The 25848-nt window shown below is 44.4% G+C and overlaps 1 protein-coding gene across 1 annotated transcript in view; it reads right to left on the bottom strand.

The window, feature by feature from the left end:
- Positions 1-25848, bottom strand: part of LOC126336688 (organic cation transporter protein-like) — a 164700-nt gene that overhangs the window by 45572 nt on the left and 93280 nt on the right. The window contains exon 3 of the mRNA XM_050000636.1: positions 9775-10033. Coding sequence (XP_049856593.1) covers positions 9775-10033 — 259 coding nt within the window. The remainder of the gene's footprint in view (positions 1-9774; positions 10034-25848) is intronic.

The following is a 25848-nucleotide window of genomic DNA, read 5'->3' as shown; positions in this document are numbered from 1 at the left end:
CGTAGCAGCAGTGCGGTTCCGGACTGAAGCTCCTAGAACAGCTCGGCCACAGCGGCCGGCCTTCACACGACATATAATATGTTTAATGTCAAATTGAGAAGCAATGAGTACATAATTTAGACAAGGAGGAAATAGTAGCTTTCGAAATGTGGTGTTACAGAAGAATGCTGAAGATTCGATGGGTGGATCACGTAACTAATGAGGAGGTACTGAAAAGAACTGGGGAGAAGAGGTATTTGTGATACAACTTGACTAGAAGAAGGGATCAATTGGTACGGCACATTCTGAGGCATCAACTGATCGTCAGTTTATTATTGGAGGGAAGGGTGGAGGGTAAAATTCGTAGAGGGAGAGCAAGAGATGAATACACTAAGCAGACTCAGAACGATGTAGGTCTATCGGAGAGTGGAGCCCTACTATTTTAGCAGATTACTGCTGGGCTATCATAAGAGATGTTCCCGAGTATGTGTATAAACGTCAAGCCAAGCGAAAACGATCATCTTCTGAATTTATCTCTGAACAAAATATGCAACTGTGTATACTGTACATATGGAGATTTAACATTTGTAATCCTTTATATACACATTTGTGACCAGTTAATTTATATATTTTCCTTTGTACTTTACATAGTTCTGGTACAAAGTATTTTAATTCATGTAATATTATGTTCATTTTTTCTTAATATTTTACTTTTACACTTCCAGAAGGGCACTGAAATTTATCAATGTATAACACGTAACATGATTCAAGTAATTATTCACTTAAAATTTGTTATGCCGAATCTTGGAACATGCATATTTAGTTAGTGAGTTATTTATACAAAAATGTAGATTACTTTAAAAAAACTAGAGCTAAATATTTATGAAGATGATGATTTTGTATCAATTTATACTGAAATAAACATAACCAACTCAAAACGATGCAATTTACACACTTTCACTTCACATTTGTTGTTCAGTGTTATGGGCGCCAAGTGGTCTTGTAGTGGCAGTAATAATTATTTTACATATTTTGTGTCTTGTATTGCTGCCAATTTAAACTTCTCGCGGCCGACGCCGAGTTTTCTGTTAGGTTGTGACGGTGTTTTCTGCGAGAGGGCATTTGTTACGTGTGAACACAGATGCGAGTACCCATCCGACCGACATCTGGAGACGTGCGGGAGCGAGGAGCAGTAAGTTCTTTGACGGTGGCCAAGCACAGCAGACTGGAAAGTAGAGCCCCATGGAATCGAGCAACAGTGAGCAACTGTCAACGTGGAGCGTGGCCAAGTGTAGTCGGACATCGTCGAGTGGGGAGGCAGAAAACGGCAGTTTACAGCCAGTTAGGTGGAACGGTGGCGAAGACCTTTTTTTTAATTTATTGGTTTTCGGGACGTATCCGGGCAGCCATCTCAATAATGGAATATCAATTACGAAGATACGAGGGCTATCCACAAAGTACATTACGTTTTCGTTTGTGCCCGTTAGGGGCAGGGCTAGCGCGGCCACCTTGGTGTCATGGCATTCCGCCATGCTGGTGAGAGGTTCGTGCTGTACTCCGTTGAGTTACTGTGACAGTTTGAAGTGTCAGCGTTAATTGAAAATGCCCCGAAGTGTGAAGTGCGTGCTGTAATAATGTTTCTGACTGCAAAAAACTGCACCGATAGAAATCTTATGCCAGCTTTGTGAAGTGTATGGGAACCACATAATCACTGAAGATGGAGTGCATCAATGGGTCATAAAATTTAAAAATGGCCGAACTAACGTTCACGACGAAGAGCGAAGTGGAAGACCCAGCATAGTGACTGCCGAACTTGTCGAAAAAGTCGATGCCGCGGTCCGTGAAAACCGTAATTTCACAATAACGGAACTCTCTATGAGTTTTCCACAAATTTCACGAAGTTTGTTGCACGAAATCATTACCGAAAAGCCTGGTTACCACAAGTTTTGTGCAAGATGGATACCAAAAATCTTGACAGAGATTCACAAAAATCAGCGAATGGCTGCAGTGTTAACGTTTTCGGACGCTTACGAGCCTTCTGGCGACTCATTACTCGATCGCATTGTTACTGGTGACGAAACATGGGTTAAGCATGTGAATTGAGAGACAAAATTGCAGACAATGCAGTGGGGGCACACAAATTCCCCCCCAAAACCCAAGAAATGCATGCAGACAATGTCGGCAAGAAAGGTGATGGCAACTGTCTTTTGGGACAGAAAAGGTGTGATTTTTGTGGATTTCCTGGAAAGAGGCACTACAAGACACTCTCAAAGGTATTGCCAAACTCTGCACAACCTCAGAAGAGAAATACAAAACGAGCGCAGGGGAAAGTTGGGCTCAAAGATCTTGCTGATTCACGACAACGCCCGGCCCCACACGGCAAATGCCACTCGTGAAGTTCTCGAATCTTTCAAGTGGGAGTTGTTTCCTCATCCGCCGTACAGTCCCGACCTGGCACCGAGCGACTTCCACTTATTCCCAGCAATGAAGAAGTGGTTGGCTATGCAGCGTTCTGATGACGACGCACAGCTTCAAGAAGAGGTAACCACGTGGTTGAAGGCGCAGGCGGCTTAATTTTACGACGAAGGAATTTCCAAGCTCGTCCATCGCTGCGATAAGTGCCTTAATTTAAATGGCAATTATGTAGAAAAGTAGTATTTAAGTGTGGCTTTCATCTGTATATAATAAAAAATTCCAATATTTTATTTATTTTTAATTCAGAAAGCGTAATGTTCTTTGTGGATAGCCCTCGTACGAACGTGAGGGGAACACAGCCACCGAGTCCTCGAGCGGAGAATCCGACTCGGCCGGGAATCAAATACGGGGCCCTTCGGTTAACAATCCGCTGAGCCGACCTCGCAGCTATCCAAGCGGACCGGTGGAGAAGTTGGTTACAGAGATACAGTTGAGAGCACAAATGGCGCATGCTCTTCTGACCCGTATCTGTTAGCGGCTGGCCATTGAGTGTAGGCCTATTTGGTCCACTAGTTCTAAGTGCGGCGGTGTGTATCTAGATAGGTGAGACCGACTTGCATCTGTTGTAGCTGTACAGAAGAAGTGCGAGGCCATGAAGAATACTGTCTGGTGAACTGCATTATTGCATGACATGGCTGTGTTGTAAGAGAGAGTAATATTTTCATTGTGAAATGATTTACACTGCGAGAGCAGTGTTCCTCCGTTGTATACTCGTGATAAATTATTGTGTATTCTACTGTTCTGATTATGGTCCGCGTCGTAGTTAGTTTGTGTAGTTGTGTTGCCTTTGGGGCTGGCCGACAGTACTGTAGATATCATAGTGAGCTGGTCGCTTCTCTTACTTATTCAGTGTGCCTGATTGTAAAGGTAATCACGGGGCAAGCTTATTTTATACGACTAATATGTGGATGCGTTTTAAAATAAGTTTTCAGTAGGTGGTTCCCCAGGGCTCTTCTACATTTGAAAAATGTCACATTACCGCCATGAACTGCTGATAAAATATTTATACAAACATCTTCAGTCATCTGACCATCATTAGATTCGTAAAACTGTTCACAATATCCTGTTAGACGAAATATAAAAGCCGGCCGGAGTGGACGAGCGGTTCTAGGCACTACTATCTAGAACCGCGCGACCGCTATGGTCGCAGGTTGAAATCCTGCCTCGGGCATGGAGGTGTGTGATGTCTTAGGTTAGTTAGGTTTAAGTAGTTCTAAGTTCTAAGGGACTGATGACCTCAGAAGTTAAGCCCCATAGTGCTCAGAGCCATCTGAAAGAAATATAAAATCTTTTTCATTAGGTGATAAAAACCTGAATAATCGCTGTAATTTAAATTACATCGTCGATCTATAAACACTTTTTGAACGTGATTGTGATCAGACGATTGAAAGTGGTTGCACAAATCAAGTATTTTACCAGCAGCTCAAGGCGGCAATGAGACAGCTTTCAAATTTTAGTGTAAGTTATGTTGTTATTGCTGCCCATTTAAGAATTATTAGATTTCTTTCTGGGCGAAATACTGTTTTATTTCTAGTATCAGCAGTTTTCTGAATTCATTATTTGTGCTTAAATTTAATTTTGGTATGTGCTCGCATGTTGTAATCTGTTATTTAATTAAAAAGCTATTTAATATAAACCCACGCTCGCACAACCACTCCATTCCACCCAAAATGTGCAAGAAAATATCTGTTACATAAATGTGTAAGTTCTATGGCTAATTTTAGTAATCCAGTATTATACTGTGATTATTTAGAATAAACAGGTAAAAAAGAAATACCTACATTCTTGTCATTTCGTTGCCACCTGATGGCTTTCTTGTACACAGCAATCTCACCGTTGTCGATCAACTCGATATACATGTCTCACTGCCTTCTAATTAGAATCTGCGACTTACACCGTCTCGAAGGTGCCTGTCATCACAGCTCGCGCTCATATTGTGAACACGGGAGGTAAATTAGAATCTCACGTAAAGGAAAAATATTTACTAACCCTTTACAAATGCTACAGAATGATGACCTGTATGATTTGCACTCTACGTTTGGAACTCAGCGTGAAATGTTCCTCCTCTGTCGCAGACCACATACTTCACTCACGAAATCTCGCGAGCGAGTTCGCTTTGCGAGTTAATTACGCCGCTGCAGCTGAAATGTTAGTCGGCGCAGCCAGATAAACTCACAACGCATGTCGCTCTATAACAGTTATTAGACAAGGCTCCTCTGCATTGCCCAGACCTGTGAAACTAGATACAGTTGTTACACGTCCTGCCCCACTGTTTTGAGTCCTGTGGAGCTCTGACTGCTACACAAAAATTTCTACAACTCCGACCACTAGACTGGAAGACAAAATAAAACGTGTCGCCTGCACTCGACTCTCTACTAGTGTCCCACATAGATGTCTCGCGGTATATGTTAACAAATAGGACATTCAAACATTCAAACAGTATGCAAATCTTTGGCTTACCTCAGTTTTTACAGCGTATTTCAGTCTCCCCTGATGTCACAAAAATCCTTAACCATGCTACACATTCCCTCCGAACAGTTTGACTGTGAATCCGCACGTCACTACCACTCTCCAAAACAACTCTCATACTCTCATTCTCCTCACTGCTCTGCGCCAAACAGGACGCTCAAGAAAAACTCAGAAGTGTTCCCCCCCCCCTCCCCCCCCCCCCCCCCCTGCTCTGCTCACCACTATCTCCCCAACTCCGGGGAAAGATGTTTGACATTTATACTTTTCTGCTATTCAGCACAGCCTACGTTTTTTCCTCGGTGGCTGGTATTCCACCTTTTCTGCCAATAACAACACACTAAGAGATACTGTTCTTGACCATTCGTTTGGTACCACTGTTGATCGCCACATCAATTAGAAAATATTATCTACATTATGGTAAATCAGTTTCATTAGTGCAGGACTGAAGGAAAAGGGAGCATACCAGCTACACGCAGTAAGGCCGCGTCTTCCAAAACCCAGCGGATGCTAACACTCTCCTTATTAACTCGGAAAAATTCCACCACAAACTGTGGCTGTCGTTCGTGTCCTCTCAAATTATGGTTGCTCCCATAAGACTCATAAACGCAAGTACATTGTTGCCTTAAGATCCGAAACTTATGAAACCACGCACCTAACAACTCTCACTTGTGACTAACAATCCCACCCACTTGATGGAAGGAAGACGTTCTATAAAGACATTGTAGAACATCAATGTGCATATCTCCTTTGAAAAAATTAAAATGTAAATATATATCTATAGACTGAATTGTAAATATATCCGTATTAATTTATCATAACAGTCGTTATTACAAAATTTGTTATCGTGGCCCACCTCATGGTAAGACAGTTTGGATAATTTACATAGTTTCTCTCTTCCATTTTCCCCATTTTTACGAAAATCTGAAAGTGCGAAGGTTTGTCGTTTTTGCTGGATAGAACTTGCTTATAGACCCATGATATGTTTAAGCTGCGTGGTGGACTATACACTCGACACGGACCATTCATTTTCCAGATCAGAGCCAACCCATCAGCTACCAGCGATGCTCAGGCGGCGGTTTATACACACGTCCTTCAAGTCGCACTCTGTTGGACAGGATAACGAGTTTACGCACAACAACAGTCCAAAATTATTATTTACAACGTAAGAGCAACAGATAAAAAACTAAACAAAATGGATGTGTCATTAATGCTGGTAAGTTAGCAATACGTTTTAGTAGACGTTGACAGTTGCTAGAAATGTCCTAGACTCGCTAAATGCCCTCTTCGTAGACTATCACCATGTACACTGAAGTTAGTGGGAAGTGATGAAGCGCTAGTCTGATATTTACTACACTTTGTGGAGAAGTTCATCTCACAGTGGTTAATAAATAACACCCAACACTATCTGAACAAACGCTTCCGGACGTCTATTAATGGACATCAACGTGGGGTGTGTCTGTTGCCTTCTCTTCTTGCCACATTTTCTATCCCGTTAAAACTTGCTCTGCAGTGCACTACAGTCAGCTGTGTGCAATATGTGATTATGAAGCCCCCGCGTTCCGTAAGCCAATGATTCGACTTTCTCAATGTCCGAAAGATTACGGTAACCTGCACATGGGTGCTTTGTTGAAATCTCCACCAGAAAATTTCAGTTACGATATGCACACTCGATAGCCATCGTGGTTTGAATTCATATTTAATCTGTAGGAATGACTTCTTATGTACTGAAATATACTGAAAGTAATCTCCCTTAAGGATGAAGTTTTAATCAACGTATTCTACGGTGGTGGAAAGATTGGAGTATTCGTTTGGTAGCGTTCGGTCAGGGTGTTCGCGGAGTAACACTTCATTTCCGTCATTGTGTTAATAAAGACGATGAATCGCTGTTGATGTCAGACACATAGTTCAAACCTCATATGGTGCGATTTGTCTACAAGAAAAGCTTTTGCGTATCGCAAAAGGAACTCCCGCTACTAATATAACTGGAGTGTCACCTGGACCAGCTCGATGAAAAGATAGTTAAACAGCGATCTTAATTCCCAAGAAAATAATTATTTCATCCTGTGTTGTGACCTTGCTGCAGATTTTTGGTAAAAAGTCGGGATAAGATTGTAACAAGGCTTTCGTATTAAAATGTAATTTAATTATCATTGTCTTTAACACAGTGATTACACAGAATATTGTAATGGCTACAGAAAAGATAAATAGCAAGTCCCATTTTCTTTCCGACGCTACCGTAGTTCAGTCGGCTCTGGACGTTTTTGGCTTTTTGCATTCATTTCGACGCAAGCTTTCCTCCGACTTGCGTTTCGTATATTTCGGAGTCATGTGAAACGACATCTTTAGTTATTTTGTAATTTTCAATGTAATACTGATGTTCACATATATACCAGGGTATATTTTTATTATCTCAGCTTGGGACGTAGTAATGCACTGAAAGCTTTTCAAAATGACACCAGAATCAAGTGTCCCAGCTAAACGTGTTTCCACGATAACTTTACGCAAAGCTAATTCTTAGCAATAACGCGAGCGCGCCTAACTTCTACGGTGACGTCACAGTCAGAAAAAGCACTGCCCGACGAACACGTCCAGACATGATCTATCCGTTGTGGGCTCTAACACTGTTTACGCCTTATTAGTCTCTTGGTTATTACTGATTCAGATCTGACGGTATTTTGTCAGACAAGGAATTTCGGCCGACGAGCGACCATACGTTTCACGTCAAACACAAGGGTTTTTTGAAGTATGAATCGTTGGAATATACGGGGTGTTCAAATAGTCTCTCCGCAGTGCCGTATGGTTGTTAGCTGCGCGTGCCGTATGATTGCTCGCCTGCCTGGGTTACTTCCCTTCAAGTGGACTCTCCCAACATTCCACTGTTTCGTTTATCTCAGCCAGCGTCAGTAGTATCGTTGGTCTGTGTCGTTACGTAAGACGTGAACGTTTAAGTTCAGTTCCTTTATTCGTTTGTTTCGTTTTTGTCACTGTTAAAATGCAACCAATGAAGAATGTGTCTTTCTAGTCGAACAAGTGTTCAAAGCACACAGTGTCAGTTCAATAAACATTTAATTCAGTTTTGTCGGAGACAACACTTCCACATCGCGATACTGAGCGAGATTCGGTTAACAAATTTCGAAGTAAGGGTTCAGTGACAGATGTACCGACTAGTGGTCGTGCTAGGGTTTTGTCCGAGATAAACTACACGATATTTCCGATTAAATGTCCATGAGTCCGAACAAGTCAGTAAGAAAACTCGCCCAGGAAATCGATGTTAGTGTCGGAACGGCCCACACAGCTATAAGAAAAAATTAGAACTTTTCCCATACAAAGTGACAGTCGTGCAAGAACTGAAAAATACTGATCATGGCAAGAGACTGCATTATTGTCAATGGTTCAAAAATTTCGTTCAACAAAATAGAAGGGATGTTCTTAATGAAACGTTTTTCACTGATGAGGCGTGCTTTCATTTATCGGGGTACATGAACTCGAAAATTTCTCGTATGTGGAGTACTGCAAATCCATTGTGCATTCATGAGGAACCACTTCATTCTGTGAAAATAGGAGTTTGGGTTGCAATTTCTAGACGTCGGATTGAATGAACCATATTTTTCAACGAAACAATAAACGCACAACGATACTTCAGGTATATTCTGTACCCATTCATAGGAGAACTTGTGTAAAGTGAAATACTGAACGGTTGTTTTCCACAAGATGGTGCAACCGCGCATACAGCTCCCGTTTCAGTGTCACTGCTTGCCGATGTTTTTAACGATCGCATAATTTCACAGGGAATTTGGGTTCCACGATCGCCTGACGTAACACCACCTGACATTTTCTTCTGGGGTGCAGCCAAAACAACTGTCTATAAAAACCGCCCAAAATCCATCGATGAACTGAAAACTGAAATAACCGCTTTCACTGCTTCCGTTACGGAAGAAATGTTACAGCTTGTGTTTGGTAACATGACTGGACGAATTGAATTGTGTATTCAACAACATGGAGGACACTTTCAACATTTAATGTGAAAATTTGTAAGTAAAAATGGATATTGAATAAATTGATCACTTGTATTTGACTGAGTTTCATTTAGATATATTCACTGCGTCATACGACACGCGGGCTAACAGACGGCATTGCGAAGAGACTTTTTGAACACCCAATGTATTCTCTACACAATGAATGACACCCTTTCACTTCTACATTTTCACACGTATAAAGAAATTTGCAGGCGGAAAACGTTTTCATCCAGTGAGGAGTTGAAGCTAGCTGTGCATTGGTATTTTTAAAAAAATGTTCAAATGTGTGTGAAATCTTATGGGACTTAACTGCTAAGATCATCAGTCCCTAAGCTTATACACTACTTAACCTAAATTATCCTAAGGACAAACCCGGAGTGGTCGTGCTGTTCTAAGCGCTACAGTGTGGAACCGAGCGATCGTTACGGTCGCAGGTTGGAATCCTGTCTCGGGCATGGATGTGTGTGATGTCCTTAGGTTAGTTAGGTTTAATTAGTTCTAAGTTCTAGGTGACTGATGACCTCAGAAGTTAAGTGGCATAGTGCTCAGAGCCATTTGAACCATTTGAGCCTATGGACAGATACACACACCCACGCCCTAGGGAGGACTCGAACCTCCGCTGGGACCAGCCGCACAGTCCATGACTGCAGCGCCTAGACCGCTCGGCTAATCCCGCGGGTATTTTACGGACTTACCAAAATTGGAGTGCAGTGCTGGGAGGTGCTCATTGGAAAACACTGGATAAAAGGTAACAAAATGAAATGCGACGACGTAGACAATTAAGTTCATTTTGACCTACAAACTCACAGTGTGAGAAATTTCGGCCTGTACGTACCCAGGATGTACATCATGGTGAAGCAGTTGTCGAAGGCGAGCCCGACGAGGAAGCGGCAGAGGCAGAAGGCCCAGAAGCTGGAGGCGAAGGCGGTGGCGATGCCGGCGGCGGCGCCCACAGCGTTGGTGCCCACCAGGGCCGGGATGCGCCCCCAGTGGTCGGCCACCCAGCCGAACACCACGCCGCCCAGGATGGCGCCCGCGAAGAACACCGACTGCGCCACCGAGCCCAGCGCAGACTTGTCGCACACCCACTCCAGCTGCCGGGCACAGAGACACATCGTACTCATACGAGAATATCCATTCATTAATGAGGCAATGTTATATATATTTGTAGATATAGACTGACTGACAAAAAAGTGTATCACCAACTGACATGGTGTATGTCAATGTAACTTCATATATGTGAACAACTCGACGGGTATACAGGGTGGTCCATTGGTAGTGACCGGGCCAAATATCTCACGAAATAAGCTTCAAATGAAAAAACTACAAAGAACGAAACTCGTCTAGCTTGAAGGGGGAAACCAGATGGCGCTATGGTTGGCCCGCTAGATGGCGATGTCATAGGTCAAACGGATATCAATTGCTTTTTTAAAATAGGAACCCCCATTTTTATTACATATTCGCGTAGTACGTAAAGAAATATGAGTGTTTTATTTGGACCACTTTTTAGCTTCGTAATAGATGACACTGTAATAGTGACCAGCGTATAAGTATCACGTAACATTCCGCCAGTGCGGACGGTATTTGCTTCTTGATACATTACCCATGTTAAAACGGACCGTTTACCAATTGCGGAAAAGGTCGATATCGTGTTGATGTATGACTGTTGTGATCAAAATGCCCAACGTGCGTGTGCTTTGTATGCTGCTCGGTATCCTGGACGACATCATCCAAGTGTCCGGACCGTTCGCCGGATAGTTACGTTATCTAAGGAAACAGGAAGCGTTCAGACACATGTGAAACGTCAACCACGACCTGCAACAAATGGTGATGCCCAGATAATTGTTTTACCTGCTGTCGCGGCTAATCCGCTCATCGGTAAGAGACAAATTGCGCGAGAATCGGGAATCTCAAAAACGTCGGTGTTGAGAATGCTACATCAACATCGACTGCAGCCGTACCATATTTCTATGCACCAGGAATTGCATGGTGACGACTTTGAAAGTCGTGTACAGTTCTACCACTGGGCACAAGAGAATTTACTGGGCGATGACAGATTTTTTGTTCGCGTTCTATGTAGCGACGGAGCGTCACTCACCAACAGCGGCAACGTAAACCGGCATAATATGCACTATTGGGCAACGGAAAATCCACGATGGGTGCGACAAGTGGAACATCAGCGACCTTGGCGGATTAATGTATGGTGCGGCATTACGAGAGGAAGGATAATTGGCCCCCATTTTACCGACGGCAATCTAAATGGTGCAATGTATGCTGATTTCCTACCTAATGGCGTACCGATGTTACTACAAGATGTTTCACTGCACGACTGAATGGCGATGTACTTCCAACATGATGGATGTCCGGGACAGTTGAAGCGGTATGGAATAGCGTATTTCATGACAGGTGGATTGGTCGTCGAAGCATCATACCATGGCCCGCACGTTCACCGAATCTGACGTCCCCGGATTTCTTTCTGTGGGAAAAGTTGAAGGATATTTGCTATCGTGATCCACCAACAACACCTGACAAGCAGTATATTGCTCCCTCCTACGTATATCTCGCGAAGAGAGCATGAGGATAAAATCAGAGAGATTAGAGCCCACACAGAAGCATACCTACATTTCTTCTTTCCACGAACAATACGAGACTGGAATAGAAGGGAGAACCGATAGAGGTACTCAGGGTACCCTCCGCCACACACCGTCAGGTGGCTTGCCGAGTATGGATGTAGATGTAGATGTAGACAACAAGCGTCAGCGCATTGTCAATGCATGTGCGAACATTACGGAAGGTAAACTACTTGCTGTTGAGGGGAATGTCGTTACACGTATTGCCAAATGCATTGAGGTTGACGGACATCATTTTGAGCATTTATTGCATTAATGTGGTATTTACAGGTAATGACGCTGTAACAGCACGCGTTCTCAGAAATGATAAGTTCACAAAGGTACATGTATCACATTGGAACGACCGAAATAAAACGTTCAAACGTACCTACGTTCTGTATTTTAATTTAAAAAATCTTTTACCAACTGTTCGTCTAAAACTGTGAGCCATATGTTTGTGGCTATTACAGCGCCATCTATCACAAAGCGAAAAAAGTGATCAAACTAAAACATTCATGTTTCTTTACGTACTACACGAATGTATAATAAAATGGGGAGGGTTCCTATTTTTAAAAAACGGAGTTGATATCCGCTTGACCTATGGTAGCGCCATCTAGCGGCCCAACCAAAGCGTCATTTGGTTTCCCCCTTCAAGCTAGACGAGTTTCGTTCTTTGTAGTTTTTTCGTTTGATGCTTATTTCGCGAGATATTTGGACCGGTCACGATCAATGGACCCCTCTGTATAAATGATTAGAGTTGCAGTTCTCTGTGATAGGTAGAGCGCTCACCAGACTGCTTTAGCATTGTTTCTGCTTAGTGCTATTGTCACTGGTGGAGTTCGTAAGGGCCGAGAGCATAATCAGATGATGAGTGATAACTGTTTAGGACACGGAGCTACCGTGAACTGGAGCGAGACCCAGTTATCAGCACCTGACAGTGAAAGGGCCCTCATTCTGGGTCTCCATTTGGCCGATTAGTCTAAACGTGCATTATCTAAATTTGTCAGGCATTCAGATGTGAAGATGGTGCGAAATCGGACTGCATGGAAACTTGCTGCCAGACACAGTCGTCGTCAAGGTTTCGGTTTAGCTTGGCTGACCGCCACAAGGAAAGATCATCGTATTGTGCACTGAGCACATCGTAACCCCAACACACATGCACCCGTCTACAGAGAACAAGTTGTTTGGTTGTTTGGTTGATTTGGGGGAGGGGGCGAAACAGCGTGTTCCTCTGTCCCATCGGATTAGGAAAGGATGGGGAAGGAAGTCGGCCGTGCGCTTTCAAAGGAACCATCCCGGCAGTTGCCTGAAGCGATATAGGAGAACAAGTAACGGACTTTCTGCAACATCCTGTTTTAGCCTTCGCTAATGGTCAGTGACTAGCAGCAGGCACATTTTGGAATTAACGTCTCATACGTAGACTGCATTTATCACCACAACACAAACGGCTGCATCTGGAGTGGTGCCGCGAGCGGGAAGCATGGACTGCTGATGAACTGCGTCCTATTGTGTTGAGCGATGAACCGCGATTTGGCGGCGAGCAGGGCGGTGACCTGCGCCTTCGCGGTGCCTTCGCGGGGCACAGCGAAGTTAGTCCTAGCGGTCATGGTGTGGGAAGCCATCGGATATGACTACAGACCACGGCTGATTGTGACTGAGCGAACTCTGGTGGCTAAACGGCATTTCACGGACATCCTGCATCCTCATGTATTACCGATCAGGAGACAGTATCGTGCTGTCTTCCAACAGGACAATGCTCGTTCACGCATTGCATATATCTGAACGAATTGTCTGTGTGATGTTAAGGTACTGCCGTAGCCGGCGAGTTCCGCAGATCTGTTCCCTACAGAATATGTGTGGGACAAACTCGGATTTCTTCGTCCTCCCGGTGTCAGAAACGATGATATGAAGGACCAATTAAAACAGATATGGGCCGCCGTGCCTAAGCAGAGGATACAACGGCTTTTTGACATCCAAATGGAGTCAGTGCGTGCATCCAGGCCAGGAGATCTACAAATTCGTAATCACTGAAATAGCATCACTGATGTACCATCATATACCCTCCCAACATTTGAAGTTTAGTTTTCTCCTTCCTTTCTGGGTTCTTCAGTTTTTTTTTCAAACACTGTAGTCTTGAAAAAATCAGCATGCGATGCCCCATTCACCAGCGGTTGCATGGATGCATGCCTGTCCGGAGGAACAGTTTCAGACGGTTCAAATGGCTCTGAGAACTATGGGACTTAACATCTGACGTCATCAGTCCCCTAGACTTAGAATTACTTAAACCTAAGTAACCTAAGGACATTACACTCATCCATGCCCGAGGCAGGATTCGAACCTGCGTCTATAGCAGCAGCGCGGTTCCGGAGAACCGCTCGGCCACAACGGCCAGCGAAGGAACAGGCACAGCGGCGTCTACAACTGTCATGAAATACATGAAATGTATTCGTAGTTACGAATATGGACTACCATCAGCTCTATAATGGAATAACGGCAATCAAAATAAGTACCGGGCCGAAACTCCAACCCAGATTTCCCGCTTATCGCGAGTGGTCGCCTTACCATTTGGCTACGCGACCACCATTCACGGCCAGACCGAAACTTCCGTACGGCGTCAACCATATGCGTACAAACTGCAATCCTGTTCCGAAAAAACATACCTGGATATCAGAATGAACATTGCATCGTAATTCGGAATAACACAGGCCCTACAATATCGTATTTACCCGCCGACACCGAGCAAGCGACTTTCATGTAAGATTTCACCCCTTCACGCACGCGGAGACCGTAGCCCGTTTCTTCGACTGGGGCTCTGCATGTCGCCGTGCTCTATGATTTGTCTAGGATCACGTTATAGCCCCACACCTTGGCGCCCACACTTTTCCAACAAGCTAGCGCCTACATTGACGAGGCACTGCAGCAACGTGTCAGTAAGCACCTGAAGATGAAGAGCAAATGTCTCACTGAAATATCGTGCAGCTTTTACTATATTATCTGACGCGACTCCCATGAAGCAATGAAGCGGGACCAACGTTGTGTCCATGCAGCTGTTGAGGTAAGGTGCCGTGTCCTACTGTCATGTGCCTTCATTAAACAATATTACCTCTCATTAACGTGTTTTATTTATTCATTTCATACGTGTCCTCTGCTGTGATATCTATTGTTTTTCTTCATTGACAGTTCGTTGTCTGCCGGTAGAGTAGTAACAGTCTCGTAGCTGGGCAATGTTTAACGTATTTCAGTGCCTGTTTACATTCTTCAATGATCTAAGCTTCATTATTAATGCATTTGTCGGCTTTTATCAAAATATACATAGTTCATTGAGTTTGTAGTCGACTGTTATTTAGGTAAGGTTGGTTACCCCCTTCCGTTCTTAATCTGTCCCTTCCATTCTTAAGCTGTCAACACGCCTGGTCTACTCCACTGAGATGAGCACAAAGTCGAATTCTTCGTATAGTAAGAGATAAATTCGATGTTTTAGGCAGTCAGGGCAATGAGTAGGGTAGTGGGGTCTCGTTTCTAAGGCACACAACTGGGTGTGCGATTTCAACATTTTCAAAAGTGACGTGAGACATAGAGAAAGAGGGATATATATTTTATGGAGCACGTTGGGCGACAAATGACTCTTGTTTGTATGTGGAGGCGGTTTTGTACAATAGCCGCTTTTTGGCACAAGAAGTGAGAGCGAGGCCGATAAGCCTAACAAGGGAGACAATGTCAGTCGCCTCGTGCAAAATCCGTTTACAAGTTTCGTGACAGAGAAATACTTCAGTCGTTCCTGAGCGAGGATGCCTGGGTTGGCAACATGGGCCGAGACGTTGTAGGAGATACTCTCAAACCAACCCCCGGAGAAAGGTTGAATGGTTTTTGCGATCGAACACGAGGTCACTTCTAGACAGGTAGTGTCGCACGACACGCGCCGCTGAGTCCAGTGTCGACGAAGCGAATCACGTTGCAGTGTGCAAGTAAACTCAACGTGTGCAGAAAAAATCTGGGATATGTAAGTACACTGCTGCACAAAACTTAAGGAAGAAAGTAACTTCAGCATGATGTGTCACTGCTAAGTAACATAGCTCAATGGAACGTAGGTCATATTTACACACATCAAAAAAAGTTATGCATCACCCCAGTTCCCAGAACTCGTGAAGACAGATGTTGATTGTGGATATTGTATCACAGACAGAGTCCTTTTGACTGTTCAGAGATGTCACTAAACCCGCCCAAAGATGTAAACAACCATTCATGAGCAGCGCCTATTAGACGGAGGGGGTCAGACAGCCGATGAGTTCCAGTCATTCTACCAGGAAGGAGGTACACGGCTCGTCTTGTCTGTAGTTCAACCATGCCTAGACGGTCAATACCACGATTCGATCACGTCGCATTGTTACTTTGTGCCAGGAAGGTCTCTCGACAAAGGAAGTGTCCAGGCGTCTCGGAGTGAACCAAAGTGATGTTATTCGGACTTAGAGGAGATGACATGCCTCATTCAGGCAACCCGAGGGCTACTACAGTGGATGACCTCTACCTACGGAATATGGCTCGGAGGAACCCTGACAGTAACGCCACCATGTTGAACAATGCTTTTCGTGCAGCCACAGGACGTCGTGTTACGACTCAAACTGTGCGCAATAGGCTGCATGATGCTCAACTTCACTCCCTACGTCCACGACGAGGTCCATCTTTGCAACCACGACACCATGCAGCGCGGTACAGATGGGCCCAGCAACATGCCGAATGGACCACGCAGGGTTGGCATCACATTGTCTTCACCGACGAGTGTCGCATATGCCATCAACCAGGCAATCAGCGACGACCTGTTTGGAGGCAATCCGATCAGGCTGAACGCCTTAGACGCACTGTCCAGCGAGTGCAGCAAGGTGGAGGTTCCCTGCTGTTTTTGGGGTGTCATTATGTGGGGCCGACGTAGGCCGCTGGTGGTCATGGAAGGAGCTGTAACGGCTGTGCGATACGTGAATGCCATCCTCCGACCGATAACGGAACCATATCGGTAGCATATTGGTGAGGCATTCGTCTTCATGGAGGACAATTCGCGCCCACATGGTGGACATCTTGTGAATTACTTCCTTCAGGATAACGACATCGCTCGACTAGAGTGGCCAGCATGTTCTCTAGACATGGACCCTATCGAACATGTCTGGTATAGGTTGAAAAGGGATGTTCATGGACGACGTGACCCACCAACCACTCTGAGGAATCTACGCCCAATCGTCGTTGAGGAGCGGGACAATCTGGACCAACAGTGCCTTGATGAACTAGTGGATAGTATGCCACGACGAACACAGGCATGCATCAATGCAAGAGGACGCGCTACTGGGTATTAGAGCCATCGGTGCGTACAGCAATCTGGACCACCACCTCTGAAGGTCTCGCTGTATGGTGGTACAACATGCAATATGTGGTTTTCATGAGCAATAAAAAGGGCGGAAATGATGTTTATGTTGATCTCTATTCCAATTTTCTCCACAGGTTACGGAACTCTCGGAACCGAGGTGATGCAAAACTTTTTTTGATGTGTTTAGAAAGATCTGCTACAGCATAGTATAGAGGTAAGTGCACGAGGTACGCAATGAGATGAAAGGGAATGACATTTTTATTCAAAGATGATAATTATACTGAAGTGGCTGTGATTTACGATGGACCTGTGGACAATATAAAAGACGGAATGTGGTTGTTAATAGGGTGTCTGGTTGTAACTGCCGCCAATGCATGCTAGGCAATATGCTCTTATGTTGGCCACGAGGTTGGTAAGGAGTTCTTGTGGTGGGGGGTTTCATTCCTCCACCAGCGCGGTTGACAACTGCTGGAGGATAATCGGTGCACGTGGACGTACTGCAATACGTCCCATCAGCGCGTCCCACAAGTGGTGGATGGGATTTAAGTCGGAGGAATGGGCAGACTAGACCATTCGCCGAATATCCTCTTATTCCAAGAGTTCCTTCACCAGCGCTGTTCTATGCGCTCGTGGATTCATCCGTAAAAATTAAGTCAGGATCAAATGTACCCCTGAAAAGACGCGCATGCGGAAGGAGGACAGCGTCACGTTAACGCTGACAGGTGAGTGTACCACGTTCGAAGATATTTAGAGGTCATTACCCCCACACAACATTATGCCTCCCAGCGTCATAAGACCTGGACCACCAAAACGATCATGTTTGCATGGTGCGAGGTGGGAATAGGTAATGCACCCAGAAACATTGTCGAACATGATCGGTTTGGTGATCCAAGTCCTATGGTGTGGGGAAGCATAATGTTGCGTGGGAGTAATGACCTCCACATCTCTGAACACGATATATTCACCCATCAAAATTACTGTGATGTTTACTCCTTCCCTGAGGTATGTTGGTTGTCAGTGATACATTTTCCTAATGTGTCACGTTTTGAACAGCACTATTTTATCGTCAATATGTCGTCGGTTCAAAATGGTTCAAATGGCTCTGAGCACTATGGGACTCAACTGCTGTGGTCATTAGACCCCTAGAACTTAGAACTACTTAAACCTAACTAACCTAAGGACATCACACACATCCATGCCCGAGGCAGGATCAATATGTCGTCGCAAATGAAAATTTACGTCATGCCAGAACTCAAACCTGCATCTCCTGTTTATCACGAACTGTCGCCTCAATCATTAGGCTATCTTCTTTTATAGTGAAAAACTTTTGTTTACACAAATTTAATGAAATAAGGTGCATTGTGTGCAATGCACAGATCCAGTTTCTCATAGCACTTTTCGTCTCGGTATTAAATATGTAAGGTGGCAGAACAAATGGTCAGATTCGCACCTTACATGAGACCTTTACAAATCGCAATGAGAAGGTGAAGATGACACCTAACGTAAATCGACAGTTATGAGAACATTTGCCTATCAATATGTAATGCAAAAAGGGATGACAGTCAATCGACAGTAATTAAAACACCATACCTATACAAAGCATGTCTTTGAGCGGGAGGTAGAACAGGGAATGCGAGTCAAGTCGCTTTTAGTTTTGAAAAGCCAGCTCCACAATGGCACAGTGCAGCCGCGCTGTGGGAGTTACGCCGGCAACGGCTTAAAGGGGTGGCAGGAAGGAGGACAGCGACTCTGGGCCTGGTGATTCAGGCTGGAGGGCCGCCTGTAGCAAGGACATCAGTACAAGAGCAGAGAAGAAGCTTCAGAAAACTGCGTTTCGCAATTCTAATGGGATACAAACAAAAGAGTGACGCATTTTCGTCCAGCGAGTGCCACACATGGGAAGGTCCATGTACTTTAGGCATCTGGAATGGGCACAAAATGTCCGGTTGGCAGACACTCACTAGGAAGGAGAGAACTACTGAAGTTTTGATGCAGTTTGATAGAAGGGGCGTTGCGATTGGTGAAGGATGTTTCTACAAAATAAGAGGAACCCTCCTATTTGTCGAAAAAAGCTGTAACGTGAAAAAGGAACCCAAGTGGAGGGAGGCATTTCTGCCATGAGTAGGACAAGAGAGAAATTTTGGAGAGAACTCTTCTCTGAACTGGCGTCAGGTGCAGAACGTAGCGCTTAACGCTCCAAGAAGAAATTGGTGTGAAACTGCGTTCTCAGCGGCTGCACTCCAGCTAAAATTAGCTGTAGCAACGTTTAGCTCCAACTGTGGAGAGACGAACCAGCCAAATTAGTTAATTGTTCTTGCGAGAACTGAGAAGGCAGCTATAATATGCACACTGCTCCAACCATGTGCGTGTATATCGCCACATAATAAGACTAGGGCTGAGCACATATTTTCTCGCATAACGAGAAACATAGGGAAAGTTTCTGCTGGAAAGCTCAGCAAAGGCGAGATTAGTTTTGTAGGAATTTCAGTGGGAGATAGCGGCATGGCAGACAGCAGCACATAGCAGCTTAAGGTAAATACGGCGTGCAGAGCCACAAACTTTGTTGGTTCACCAGCTTGCGTCCACTGTAAACTCGAGCGGCCTTGGATAATCTTGCGCTCAAATTTGTCACTTCACTAACCCTCCACCGTAGACTTGATTGTCATCCTAAATAGTACCAAACTTTGAACGGGAATCGAACGATCTTCGTATTACTGACCAACATCATAATGTACGTGTAGGAGCAATTTTGTAAAGAAACATCCAGATATACTTTCATATTAATGTGCTTAGGATTAATGTAAAGAAACATCCAATTAAACTTTCATAATATTGTGCTTAAGATTAATGTTCTTTCAGGGAGTTAATATTTAACATTTTTGTGTATAAACTTATTTCACTTTTTTGTGTTGGCAAGACGCGTTATCCATTGCACTGATTTTATGGTGGTGAGTTGAAAACTATGTGAAAAGCTGTAATGCGATGATAAATTTCACCTCACACAGTTGTTTTCAATTCAAGAATAAGCAAAAACAAACCTCCAAACCTTACAAAGAACTCATCAGACTTTTCAAATGCACAGCACAAGTTTTTACATGTAATAGCAGCAGAAAGTGGCGTGCAGTTTCTGATGCATGTCTGTGTGTTGCGCCACGCGCCCACCGCGGTGAATGCTCGCCTCACAGATATCAGGTCGATCATCTTCACCGAGCGAGGTGACGCAGTGGCTAGCACACTGGACTCGCATTCAGGAGGACGACGGTTGAATTCCGCTTCCGGCCATCCTGGTTTAAGTTTTCCGTGATTTCCCTAAGTCGCTCCAGGCAAATGCCAGGATGGTTCCTTTGAAAGGGCACGGCCGACTTCCTTCCCCGTCCTTCCCTAATCCGATAAGACCGATGAACACGCTGTTTGGTCTCTTCCCCCAAACAGTCCAATCCAGTCCATCCAATCGATCATCTTCGCGTGGGAAAATCGCAGAACGACGCAGATTAAGCAGAGCATGGACTTTTTCTGTGACATGATTGATAAGGGACTCCGTCGTATTTACATCGATTCATTGATGAAGGAGTTGCAGAAGACTGAGAGGAGGAACAATTTTTGGTTTCATTATATTTCATGACCAGTAGTAGTAGAGTGTTCTGCTATAGTGGATGTGCTGGCTTGGAGGACGCGAGTATGTCGTTTGTTTCTGCGTTCCTAAACAGTGTGGGGCTACGTCGTTTGCCTTATATAAGATTTGCCAGAAGCCTACAAACAGCTGCCTTGCCTCCGTTTTCTAATAGATCCCAGAAGCGCCGAGATTTTTTTTACAGGGTAAAGGAACACTTTAAAGTTACGTTTCCGTAACACTATATAAGGTGCAGAAGCTGTCCTTTTGAAAGCTTCATCCTCTTCTTTTGTCTGCCATTCGCACGCCTGTAGTGCTCTCTCCACCAGCTGAGACGAGTATAAATTGTTCAGGAACATAGTTTGTAAGTGTTCCAGTTCCATTTGTAGGTTGTCGGTATCTGAGATTTTATGGGCTCGGTGGATCGAGGTCTTCAGAATGCCCATTGTTTGTACCGGAAGGTGGAAACTAGAAACTTGCACTATCGTTGAACAATGATTTTCCAGAGATCCAGGTGACTGATGCGGTTTTGTGAGCATACACGAGATCAATAGGCAGAGCCTTATATTGGATCGGGCCCAGAGATGCTAGATGTTGTATTTGATGACCGAAGTGCACTTGGTGAGGTTTATCAGAAGTCAGTAAATTCCATTTGTTTCAGTGGATATTTGAGTGTGGTATTTTCGTGTTATCCTGCCTTATTTTTGTGTATATCGTTAGTAAAGTTGCCAGAATAAGACGGTGTATGAATTGTTAACGGTGTGCGTTGTCCAGTACAGTACCTGGATATCGGGATCTTTCTGAATGTTAGTTCAATTAATAAAGGGCTTTTGTTAGTGGTATAGGAGCTACGGCTTTCGGGCCAAAACGAGTCTGATAACACTTATTTAGACATATTTATTAATATAGAACTTCCTAGAATTAATCCAGGTCCACCAGTATACGTTTCCAAGTCAATCTGCGGAGTAGAACACTACTGGCCATTAAAACTGCTACGTTGTTGTTGTTGTTGTTGTCTTCAGTCCTGAGACTGGTTTGATGCAGCTCTCCATGCTACTCTATCCTGTGCAAGCCTCTTCATCTCCCAGTACCTTCTGCAACCTAGATCCTTCTGTATCTGCTTAGTGTATTCATCTCTTGGTCTCCCTCTACGATTTTTACCCTCCACGCTGCCCTCCAATACTACATTTTTGATCCCTTGATGCCTCAGAACATGTCCTACCAACCGATCCCTTCTTCTAGTCAAGTTGTGCCGCAAACTTCTCTTCTCCCCAATTCTATTCAATACCTCCTCATTAGTTACGTGATCTATCCACCTTATCTTCAGCATTCTTCTGTAGCACCACATTTCGAAAGCTTCTATTCTCTTCTTGTCCAAACTAGTTATCGTCCATGTTTCACTTCCATAAATGGCTACACTCCAAATAAATACTTTCAGAAACGACTTCCTGATACATAAATCTATATTCGATGTTAACAAATGTCTCTTCTTCAGAAACGCTTTCCTTGCCATTGCCAGTCTACATTTTATATCCTCTCTACTTCGACCATCATCAGTTATTTTACTTCCTAAATAGCAAAACTCCTTTACTACTTTAAGTGTCTCGTTTCCTGGTCTAATTCCCTCAGCATCACCCGATTTAATTTGACTACATTCCATTATCCGCGTTTTGCTTTCGTTGATGTTGATCTTATATCCTCCTTTCAAGACACTGTCCATTCCGTTCAACTGCTCTTCCAAGTCCTTTGCCGTCTCTGACAGAATTACAATGTCATCGGCGAACCTCAAAGTTTTAATTTCCTCTCCATGGATTTTAATACCTACTCCGAATTTTTCTTTTGTTTCCTTTACTGCTTGCTCAATATACAGATTCAATAACATCGGGGAGAGGTCACAATCCTGTCTCACTCCTTTCCCAACCACTGCTTCCCTTTCATGCCCCTCGACTCTGCCATCTGGTTTCTGTACAAATTGTAAATAGCCTTTCGCTCCCTGTATTTTGCCCCTGCCACCTTCAGAATTTGAAAGAGAGTGTTCCAGTCAACATTGTCAAAAGCTTTCTGTAAGTCTACAAATGCTAGAAACGTAGGTTTGCCTTTTCTTAATCTTTCTTCTAAGATAAGTCGTAAGGTCAGTATTGCCTCACGTGTTCCAACATTTCTACGGAATCCAAACTGATCCTCCCCGAGATCCGCATCTACCAGTTTTCGTCTGTAAAGAATTCGCGTTAGTATTTTGCAGCTGTGGCTTATTAAACTGATAGTTCGGTATTTTTCACATCTGTCAACACCTACTTTCTTTGGGATTGGAATTATTATATTCTTCTTGAAGTCTGAGGGTATTTCGCCTGTCTCATACATCTTGCTCACCAGCTGGTAGAGTTTTGTCATGACTGGCTCTACAAGGCCGTCAGTAGTTCTAATGGAATGTTGTCTACTCCGGGGGCCTTGTTTCGACTCAGGTCTTTCAGTGCTCTATCAAACTCTTCTCGCAGTATCTTATCTCCCATTTCGTCCTCATCTACATCCTCTTCCATTTCCATAATATTGTCCTCAAGTTCATCGCCCTTGTATAAACCTTCTATATAATCCTTCCACCTTTCTGCCTTCCCTTCTTTGCTTAGAACTGGGTTGCCATCTGAGCTTTTGATATTCATACACGCGGTTCTGTTCTCTCCAAGGGTCTCTTTAATTTTCCTGTAGGCAGTATCTATCTTACCCCTAGAGAGATAAGCTTCTACATCCTTACATTTGTCCTCTAGCCATCCCTGCTTAGCCATTTTGCACTTCCTGTCGATCTCATTTTTGAGACGTTTGTATTCCTTTTTGCCTGCTTCATTTACTGCATTTCTATATTTTCTCCTTTCATCAATTAAATTCAATATTTCTTCTGTTACCCAAGGATTTCTAGCAACCCTCGTCTTTTTACCTACTTTATCCTCCGCTGCCCTCGCTACTTCATCCCTCAGAGCTACCCATTCTTCTTCTACTGTGTTTCTTTCCCCCATTCCTGTCAATTGTTCCCTTATGCTCTCCTTGAAACTCTGTACAATCTCTGGTTATTTCAGCTTCTCCAGATCCCATGTCGTTAAATTCCCACATTTTTTGCAGTTTCTTCAGTTTTAACCTACAGGTCATAACCAATAGATTGTGGTCAGAGTCCACATCTGCCCCTGGAAATGTCCTACAATTTAAAACCTGATTCCTAAATCTCTGTCTTACCATTATATAATCTATCTGATACCTTTTAGAAAATTGCTACACCAAGAAGAAATGCAGATGATAAACGGGTATTCATTGGACAAATATATTAATCTAGAGCTGACATTTGATTACATTTTCACGCAATTTGGGTGCATATATCCCGAGAAATCAGTACCCAAAACAACAACCTCTGGCCGTAGAAACGGAATTGAAACGTCTGGGCATTGAATCAAACAGAGCTTGGATGGGGTGTACAAGTACAACTGCCCATGCAGCTTCAACACGATACCACAGTTCATCAAGAGTAGTGACGCGTATTGTGACGAGCCTGTTACTCGGCTACCATTGACCAGACGTTTTCAGTTGGTGAGCGATCTGGAGAATGTGCTGGCCAGGGCAGCAGTCGAACATTTTCTGTATCCAGAAAGGGCCGTACAGGACCTGCAACATGCGGTCGTGCATTATCCTGCTCAAATGTAGGGTTTCGCAGGGATCGAATGAAGGGTAGAGTCACGGGTCGTAACACATCTGAAATGTAACGTCCACTGTTCAAAGTGCCGTCAATGCGAACAAGAGGTGACTGAGACGTGTAACCAATGGCACCCCATACCATCACGCCGGGTGATACGCCAGTATGGCGATGACGAATACACGCTTCCAATGTGCGTCACCACGATGTCGCCAAAACCGGACGCGACCATCATGATGCTGTAAACAGAATCTGGATTCATTCGAAAAAATGACGTTTTGCCATTCCTGCACCCAGGTTCGTCGTTGAGTACACCATCGAAAGCGCTGCTGTCTGTAATGCAGCGTCAAGGGTAACCGCAGCCATGGTCTCGGAACTGACAGTCCATGCTGCTGAAAACGTCGTCGAACTGTTCGTGCAGATGGTTGTTGTCTTGCAAACGTCCCCATCTGTTGACTCAGGGATCGAGACGTGGCTGCACGATCCGTTACAGCCATGCTGGTAAGATGTCTGTCATCTCGACTGCTCGTGATACGAGGCCGTTGGATCCAGCACGGCGCTTCGTATTACCATCCTGATCCCACCGATTCCATATTTTGCTAACAGTTGTTGGATCTCGACCAGCGCGAGCAGCAATGTCGCGGTACGATAAACCGCAATCACGATAGGCTACAATCTGACCTTTATCAAAGTCGGGAACGTGATGGTATGCATTTCTCCTCCTTACAAGAGGCATCACAACAACGTTTCAATAGGAAACGCCGGTCAACTGCTGTTTTTGTATGAGAAATCGGTTGGAAACTTTCCTCATGTCAGCACGTTGTAGGTGTCGACATCGGCGCCAACCTTGTGTGAATGCTCTGATAAGCTAATCATTTGCATATCACAGCATCTTCTTCCTGTCAATTTCGCGTTTGTAGCCAGTCATCTTCGTAGTGTAGCAATTTTAATGGCCAGTAGTGTAGGTCTCATAATTTGTCTCGTGCGCGGACAGTGGCTGCGACAGTGCAGCCAGACATACACTTTGAGGGACAGACAGGGTGTTGTCAAAGACAAAGATGCTGCATCACATATCGTTATCACACCACAGTCATCTTCATATTGGCAATAGAAGTGCAAGTTGCGTCAGACGCCGACAGCGGTCATGCGGGGTCTGGCAGATCCAATGGAGCACGTCCGCTGAACCACACCTCTAGCAGCTCTGGTCTACGAGCGCCCTCTGGTGCCGCAATATAGGACGGCTGGCGGCAACCGCTCAACCCAATTGCTCCTGGAGCCTCTTCGCTGCGACGCCATCGTTCGTGCTTAATTCAGAGGCCATCTTCCTTGTCGACATTGAGAGCTGGACTCTGTTCCTTGCTGAATTATTTATAATGAATTTTTGTAAACTGGGAGAAACAAAAGTAACTCGTTCGCTAATAATTTCTGCACCTGTCCAGCTTCCCTGGGATGACAGCTGCCACTACATTGTGCAGCCGACCTCTCCTTACTATCGCCCGTGGCTAGCGTTGGTCTAGTGGCTAGCGTTGCTACCTGTGGATCAGGGAGTCCTGCGTTCGATTCCCGGCCGGGTTGGAGATTTTATCTGCTCGGTGAAGGGGTATTTGTATTGTCCTCATCATTTTTGACACTGACTAGACTGGTTTGTGAAAAAAATGGCCAAA

Source organism: Schistocerca gregaria, chromosome 2 (assembly GCF_023897955.1).
Source record: "Schistocerca gregaria isolate iqSchGreg1 chromosome 2, iqSchGreg1.2, whole genome shotgun sequence".
Lineage (NCBI taxonomy): Eukaryota > Metazoa > Arthropoda > Insecta > Orthoptera > Acrididae > Schistocerca > Schistocerca gregaria.
This window is presented reverse-complemented; position numbering and strand designations above follow the sequence as displayed.